The sequence below is a fragment of the Solanum lycopersicum genome, chromosome 12 (genome assembly GCF_036512215.1).
Source record: "Solanum lycopersicum chromosome 12, SLM_r2.1".
NCBI classification, from domain to species: Eukaryota; Viridiplantae; Streptophyta; class Magnoliopsida; order Solanales; family Solanaceae; genus Solanum; species Solanum lycopersicum.
The window spans coordinates 6,258,113-6,266,439 of NC_090811.1; the positions used below are offsets into that span (position 1 = coordinate 6,258,113).

Here is an 8,327-nt window from a genome sequence, read left to right on the forward strand (position 1 = left end):
CGATCCATTAAAAAAATATGATATGACCCATTTTATTTTGTCTTTAATCCTAATTCAAGGTTTAAAGAGAGGGATTAATTTAGGATTAAATACAAAATAAAATGGGTCATATCATATTTTTTAATGCGTCGGGTTAGGTGGATGAATCACTAAATGGTTTAATTTATTTTTAAAAATTTTTAGTTTGTTATATAAATAATTAATATCAACAATTTTTTAATTAAAAAATAATTTAATAGATCGAGTGACTTTTTGAGAAAAGAGTGGATAGTTGAGTGACTTTTGAGTTAAAATTCAAAGTTAAGTGATTTCTCAGAAAGTATGCAATAGTTGAGACTTTTGGAGTGATACTTAAATAGAAAAATTCTCTCTTTATCTCTTATATGTCTTTTTCTTCTTATAATATAATATTGTGAGCTTTCTTTAGTCTTTTTCTTCTTATATTCTAAGCTTTCTAACATCATTCACAAATCAAAGAGCTTACGCTCCTTGTACTTTGAAAATCCTGCACATAGTCGGGTTCCGCAGAATGTAACCAAACAAAAATAAACAGAATTAACCATCGCTGCAATGTGTCCACAGTTAAGCAGCGCCGGAACAGCCAGAGCTTTCTCTCAAATGGGGTTCACTAAGCGGCCCCCAAAAGTCTCTGCACGAAATTGTTATCCTGTGAGCACCAAGCTAGCAAGTACTCTTCTCCCTCTTCTCCGTTTCTTACTTTCCTTTTTCTTTTATACTATGTGTTTGTGATTTTTTTTTTGTATGTGAACAGGTGAAGAAGTGGAGAAGAGCATTTACTCTCTTCTTACCCTGGACCGTTGGGGTTCACTCAATCATATGAGGTATAAGATGGCTTCACTAAGACCAGTTCATGGGAAAATGGCTTTAAAATTCTTGAATTGGTTTATTAAGCAACCTGGTTTGGAGTTCACTCATATTATTCATATGTATGGTATCACAACTCACATACTTGTTAGAGCTAGAATGCATAACTATGTTAAGTCAATTTTAGGGCATATAGCTGACATGGGTGTTGGGTCAAGTTCTGTTTTTAGTGCTCTTATGGATACGTATCGCATTTGCAGTTCAAACCCTTCTGTTTTTGATATCTTAATTAGGGTTTATGTGAGAAAAGGTGAACTTAAAGATGCTCTTCAGGTGTTTAATTTGATGAGTTCTCGATCGTTTAAACCGTCGGTTTACACTTGTAATATGGTGCTAGCAGCAATGGGGAAGCAGGGAAGTGCTGAGTCTGTATGGTCGTTTTTTAAAGAAATGCTTGCTAATCGTATTTGTCCCAATGTTGGTACGTTTAATATACTTTTACAAGTTCTTTGTGCAAAAGGGAAGGTTGAGAGAGCAAGTTGTTTGCTTGAAAAGATGGTAGAGAGTGGTTATAACCCTGATGTGGTTACTTATAATACTTTGCTTAATTGGTATTGCAAGAAGGGAAGGTATAAAGCAGCTTTGGAACTGATTGATTGCATGAATTCCAAGGGTCTTGAAGCTGATGTTTGTACATACAATATGTTTATAGATGACTTATGCAGGAAGAACAGGAGTGCTAAAGGCTATTTAGTATTGAGGAAGATGAGGAAGAGATTGATTGTTCCAAATCATATTACCTATAATACTCTTGTTAACGGGTTTGTGAAAGAGGGGAAGATTGACGCTGCAATGAAGATTTTTCATGAGATGTTGAAGCTTAATCTTTCACCAAATTGTATCACTTACAATGCTTTGATTGATGGGCAATGTCGAGCAGGCAATCTAAAAGAGGCTCAAGAAATACTGATTGAAATGGAAACAAGAGGTCTGCAGCCTGATGAAGTTAGTTATGGGGCTCTCTTGAATGGTTTCTGCAAGCATGGCATATTGGATTCTGCAAGAGATATTCTCAAGAAGATGAAGCTGAGAGGATTATCTCTCAATCAGCATGCATATACAATGTTATTAGAAGGGATATGCAAAATGGGGTGTCTAGGAGAAGTTGTACCGTTACTTGAGGATATGTTTGAGAGTGGTATATGTCTTGATGTTGTTGCATACTCGGTACTTCTAAATGGATTTTGTAAAGCTGGAATGCTAAATACAGCAATGGAAATATTATGTAGGATGTACAAGTTTGGAGTTTTCCCAAATGATGTAGTATACTCTACTTTGATCTACAACTTTTGCAAGCAACATAATGTCCTAAAAGCAATGAGAGTCTATGCAATGATGCATAAAACAGGCCATACTCCTGACGCTTTCATTTGCAACACACTGATATCTTCTCTTTGTACAGGTGGAAGAGTAAGAGAGGCAGAGGATTTCATGCGTCACATGTATACGATTGATCTTGTTCCCAATTCTGCTGCTTTTACTTCTGTTATTGATTGCTATGGAAATGTAGGTGAAGGGTTAAAAGCATTATCCTGGTTTGACGAAATGATTAACTTGGGTAGACAGCCTAGCTTTTACACCTATGCAAGCTTACTAAAGGGAATATGCAGAGGAGGAAACCTTACAGAGGCGCTTGGATTATTTGATAGGCTCCGTGGAATTTATTGTGCGACAGATGTTGTTGTCTACAACTCATTGCTGGCTGAGATCTGTAAGTTAGGCCACTTCCACATGGCATTAATCCTTATCAACGAGATGGTTCAGATTAATGTGCTCCCAGATAGTCATACCTACACCAGTCTCGTAGCTGGCTTGTGTCGGAAGGATAAGTTGGTCACTGCAATTCTTATATTGGAAAGAGCATTGAGTAGAGGAGACCCCTCTTCAAACCGGGTCATGTATACATGTATTATTGATGGACTTTTCAAGAGTGGCTTGCCTAAGGTTGCCAGTTACTTCTTTGATGAGATGACATGGAAAGGTCTTACCCCAGATACCGTGGCACTGAATGTGGTGATGGATGGTTACTCAAAACATGGACAAATTGATAAGGCGAGTAGTTTCTTTTCTACAACGAGAGAGAGAAGTGAAATGCCTTCCTTGGCTACATATAATATTTTATTACGAGGCTATTCGAGACAGAAGAACATATCCGAGTGCTCTAAGTTATATCAGTCACTTAGAGAAAAAGGTCTCACTCCAGATAAATTAACATGCCATTATGTGACTCTTGGACTCTGTGAGTCGAGTCTGCTGGATATTGGGGTTAAATTTGTGATAAAGATGATCTTGGGGGGAATAGTGGCAGATAAATTCACATTCAACATGATTATCAGTAAATATTGTGAAAGGGGTGAGATGAAGCAGGCCCTTGATCTTCTTTCTTTAATGACTACCTTAGGTGTTTCTCCTGATGGAGACACTTACAATTTGATATTTAAGGGACTGAAAAGAACATTGGACTTCCAAAATTCACATCGTCTCTTGCATAAAATGATCGAAGAGGGTTTTGTCCCAGTTGACAGACAATACTGCAATTTAATCACTAGTATGTGTAAAGTTGGAGATGTAAAAGGAGCATTCAAACTAAAAGATGAAATGGAGTTATTAGGTGTTAGCTCTCGTACTATAGCTGAGGGTGCAATTATAAGGGGGCTTGTGCGTCGTGGGAAGATGGAGGAAGCAATGCTGGTACTTGAATGTATGCTACGGGTGCATCTACTTCCAACCGTTGCCACATTCACAACAGTTATGCATGGACTTTGCAAAAGTTCTAAGTCTTGTGAGGCCCTAAAATTGAAAACTACAATGGAGCTTCATGGTGGAAAGCCAGATGTTATTGCTTACAATGTCCTCATAACAGGCCTTTGTGCTGGTGGTTATATTGATGATGCATATGATCTCTATGAGGAGCTGAAAGAGAGGGGTATGTGTCCCAATATTACAACCTTCACGGTTCTTCTCAATGCATTTTGTTCTGGGAATGATCTTGCAAAGGGTGAAAATCTTTTAAATGATCTGCAAGAGAGAGGACTGGAAGGTGAATTTTCAAATACCCAAGCATTATGTGAAAGATTGACAATCATGAAGGAAAAGCTAAATGCTTTAAGAAAGAAGAAAAAGAAAAGAAGATAAGTATATTGCTATAGAAAGATAACACTGGGAACATTTATCTAGCTTGCTGGAAATAATATCTTCATAGGGGTCTCATGGCTTAAACTAGCTTCAATGGTTGAGATCAGGTCTATCTGAGACATCTGCTGGAACTTTGGACACTTCTACCATTTGAAGTGTATCTCTATGTTCGGTGTCCTTTAAGATATCTTTCGTACAAGGTGGATATGAGGATATCGCTGCTCACAAAGTGGTCAACTGTGTATCTGACACTGATCTGTCTGAATAGTATTTGACATTCTTGATTTGTTTATTCTGTTTGATGGCCCAGGTCTATCTAGTAAGCTTCATCTTCAGTCGGGTCAATTAGTTTGTTTCTGGTTGATATTGCTGGGCCTTTATGTTTGGACTCTTTACTTCTGCAGCTTATGTGCTCTACATTGAAGTGCATTTCGTTATCTAGCAAGACCACTAGATTGAAGTGTTGCAAATCACACCGAAGCTTGTTTCTTCAATATGTAAGTGTGTATATCCCTTGCATGCCTTTTTTCCTCAATTTCAGTAAGTATGCTATGGTTAAGAGCAGCATGTTTATATTTCCCTTATATCACAAAAAAGAAGATAAGCGTATGTTTAAATTCCTCTAACTTGGCCAAGTGAGATAAAACTTTAACCTCAACATACAAGGATGAATTATGTGGATAGTGAATGTTAAGAATGAGATAATAGTGAGTGAAAGCTAGTGGGTAGGGCAGAAACGACTACCCGCCGTAGCTTGCATTCTTCTTACAAAGTCTTGGGTGAAATGGATTTACATATGATTGCTTCTGCTGGCGGTTGTAGTACCTACATGGGTACCTTTATACTTGTATTCCTGCATTTTTTCAACATGAGACTATGGAAAAGATAATATCCTAATGATCTATTTTTTTTATTGATCCCCATGGTGGACAGATTTTTGCAAATGTGCCTTTTATCTTGCCTTCCGTCCTCGTTATGTTAAGGATGTTTCTTGCCATGTTTTAGATGCACTTAATATGAGAAATCTACTAACATCTTGTGTTATGGATAGGAGTATGGGTACGGGTGTTGGGCTATAACTAACAAATGTGTAATGTAACATATATAAGTGTATGCTTGACAACTAAACAAAGTTATTACATTAAAGCTAGTATAATTAAGTTCTTACTTCTTTGTAACCACTTAATATTTTATTCAAATATTTCTCTCGTATAGTAGCAAAGTATTCTAGTATTTTATGTGAATATATATATGTACGACATAAACCCAAAATTAAACTAAATACTCAATGAATTATCAACCTATACTTCTTAGGCAAAGGTGTAGTTCAAGCACCCAAGTCAGGTTTGACCAAATCTGGTTAGGATCCCACATCCACACCCAAATTGTGTCGGATCGACAAGGATTTTGAAGGATCTGTGCAACATAGCTCTGGATCTTCCAATTCATGGATTAAGTACCCTTTTTTTGTCTAGACCTTCATAAAACTTCCAATCTCCATCTTTTGATGTTCCCTCAAAAACTTCAACTTTTTTGCCATTTGGAATAACTGTCTGCCCTGCATTTGGTAGCGCTTCCACCACAGTGCCACATTCTCTCTGCAATCCTCCTGCCCTCTGCCACATGTTTTCAAAACCTTAATGGGTTGGCATTCTTCTTCACCTGCTACAATCTATCATGATCATGTTCGCACTTGGCAGGTGATCTGAGGCAAGTTTGAGTTGGGAGGATTTGGATAATTTCCAGGCTCAATTCCTCTCAAGCAGTTGAGCAACATAGCTGTGGCTCCTCCAATTCATGTATTAAGTACCTCTTTTTTCGTCTCGACCTTCATAAGATTTCCATGCTCCATCTTTTTATGTTCCCTCAGAAACTGCAACTTTTTTGCCATTTGGGATAACTGTCTGCCCTGCACTTAGTTGCTTCCCCATCATCATTTCACCTTCTCTCTGAAACCCGCCACCCCTCAGCCACATGTTTTCAAAACCTTAATTGGTTGGCATTCTTATTCACCAGCTACAATCCAGCATGATCATGCTCATGCTTGGCAGGTTATCTGAGACAAGTGTGAGCTGGAAGATTTGGATCATTTCCAGGTTCAACTCCTCCCAAGCAGTTGATACGAGGAATCTGTCTAACCTTGATCTCAATCTTGAGTTCTCTGCATTGGACCATGTAAATCTAGGAATGAAAGATTGAGAATTTCTATCAACAAGCTCTGAGAATTCGTCCTTTACTCTTGACATCACCCTTGGAGATATATACTTGAGTCTTGCATGTAGGAAATTGATAATTTTTAATATTAAATTCTGCAGGATTTTTTTCGGATGAAAAGCACAAGTAAAAGGGATAAAGTAAAGTTCAGTTAGCTCTAATATTGTTCCCATTGATGTTTAGTTGTTTACTAGAAGATGTCTCTGAAAGAAAGGGTCCAAAATATGTAAGCTTAATTTCCCTAAGCAATATGTGCATTATTCCTGATGATAAGGTTGTCAGGAGGCCAATTGTGAGTGGAAGGCAAAACAGTACCCCCTTGAACTCTCTTAGTCACTTCAGCATTACTGACAAGAAGAAACTTACCCGATGCTTTAGCTTCTTAGTTCCTTTTGCAGTGTTCAGAACTAGCATGATCCATATGACAGCAAGATGCAATAGCTTAGCTACAAATGTTGTTCATCTTTGAGTCTAAGAGTATGCTGAATATTCTTGTTATGATTTGGTTTATGCAGTTACTGTTATCTGGAAAAAATGCGAACAAATCCTGCCTCCACCTAACTTTCTGAAGAAGAGATAAGGTATTGTTTCAATGGTTGATCACAATCCTATTCAATTGTATCTTTTGCCCTTCCTTGTTATTTGTTGGAAACTGAAGTCAGAAATAGCTTTCAGAAACCAAGTGCCTTGCTGCTAGGTGTCGGTGATCAGGTATTTGACAGTTTATTGACCTGATATGTCTACTTGTGACAAGCTGTTTCTTGACACTTCTTTTTCAACACCTCAATAAAGAGGCAGAAATCATATGAAATGATGTGTATGTATCATCAGGAAACCATCTATGGACTCAAATTCCCTTTGGAGACTGCATTCTTCAGACTATTTGAAACCAGTTTGTAACGTATTTCCTCTTTTAAGTTGGTCTTTTCTTTGTATCCAAACAACATTCTAATAACTGTAAATTTCTACTGTTCTCAAGGGTTATCAACTCTGCTTTCACCTTGGACTGGTTGAAGTATAGGACTTGGACGCTAGAAATGCTGATCCTAAAGGTGATCATTTACATTTATCAACTCCAGCTTGTACTCCACTTGCTGGAAGATGAACTCAGTAGCAGATCGACGAGTTCTCCAACAGTTTTCTGAGACCTATCATATCCGCAAACTCACAATAAAGCATCTCCCTGATATACGCTGTACCACAACATCTTTAACATATATGAACCTGATAATGAAGGCAGACAGCCAGTTGATGCTGTGGGTCATCTACCTGCAGCCAGCAGGGGCGGGCCTACATTGGTTCAAGTGGGTTCATATGAACCCACTAAAACAAGTGTGACCCTTACCCAAGTGGTGAAGAGGGTTCAAATTTCCCAGCCAATCTGAGTTCGAATCCCTATAGCCACATTTTAGTTTACATCTTGAACGCACTTCGTGAAAATTCTGGGTCCGCCACTGGCAGCCAGTATTTTGAAGAACTCAGAGGAGTCTGGCAGAGAGATGACACGTGCAGTGCTCATTTCATTAGCTCCTTTTCTTTCTGTAGAAGAAGATCTCCTCCTTGTTCGCATGGCAGACAAAAGATGTAAATAATAACTGAAAAACATGTTTATTGCGCTAGTGATGATGGTGGATGACAATATTGATTAACAATGGCTATTGATCGTATTAGTTGCTGGTCAATGATTGTAATGATTGATAGTGATAATGATGATTGGTGATATATAATCATGGCTGATGGTGATAATTGTCGATAGTAATGGATGATCGTTAATGATAGTTGGTAGTATTACATTGCAAATGGTGACTAATCATGGTGACAACTTACTACTGTGGTGATTGTGTGGTAGTTGAAGTGAAAGTGGAAGTCTTAATGGATTATCATTTTTATTAGAAAAACTGAGTTGGTATCTTAATAATAAATTTTATCATAGATCTTTATTATTTTACATATATATTCAGACCCTAAGGGGTCGTTTGGCCATGCAATTTGGACATCAAATTTGAAGTTTTAATTTGAATGTGTGCTTGTTTATGACATTTGAACAAATTCTCAACTTCAGTTTCAAATTTTAATTTGGAATACCAAATTCA

At 37.6% G+C, this 8,327-nt stretch overlaps 1 protein-coding gene across 17 annotated transcripts; it reads left to right on the forward strand.

The window, feature by feature from the left end:
* Positions 1 to 381: 381 nt before the first annotated feature.
* LOC101268166 (pentatricopeptide repeat-containing protein At5g55840) lies at positions 382 to 7,993 on the forward strand. Of its 17 annotated transcripts, none has more exons than XM_026028476.2 (7): positions 382 to 688; positions 773 to 4,339; positions 4,425 to 4,517; positions 6,750 to 6,815; positions 6,903 to 6,945; positions 7,066 to 7,135; positions 7,214 to 7,993. In XM_026028476.2, the coding sequence occupies exons 1-2, from the start codon at positions 571 to 573 to the stop codon at positions 4,018 to 4,020; spliced, it is 3,366 nt and encodes a 1,121-aa protein (XP_025884261.1). In that variant the 5' UTR covers positions 382 to 570; the 3' UTR covers positions 4,021 to 4,339; positions 4,425 to 4,517; positions 6,750 to 6,815; positions 6,903 to 6,945; positions 7,066 to 7,135; positions 7,214 to 7,993. The 17 variants fall into 17 exon arrangements, with proteins under 17 accessions (XP_025884261.1, XP_019067144.1, XP_025884263.1 ...); XM_019211599.3 differs by having other exon boundaries at positions 7,066 to 7,126; XM_026028478.2 differs by having other exon boundaries at positions 6,910 to 6,945; positions 7,066 to 7,126.
* The last annotated feature ends 334 nt before the right edge of the window (positions 7,994 to 8,327 follow it).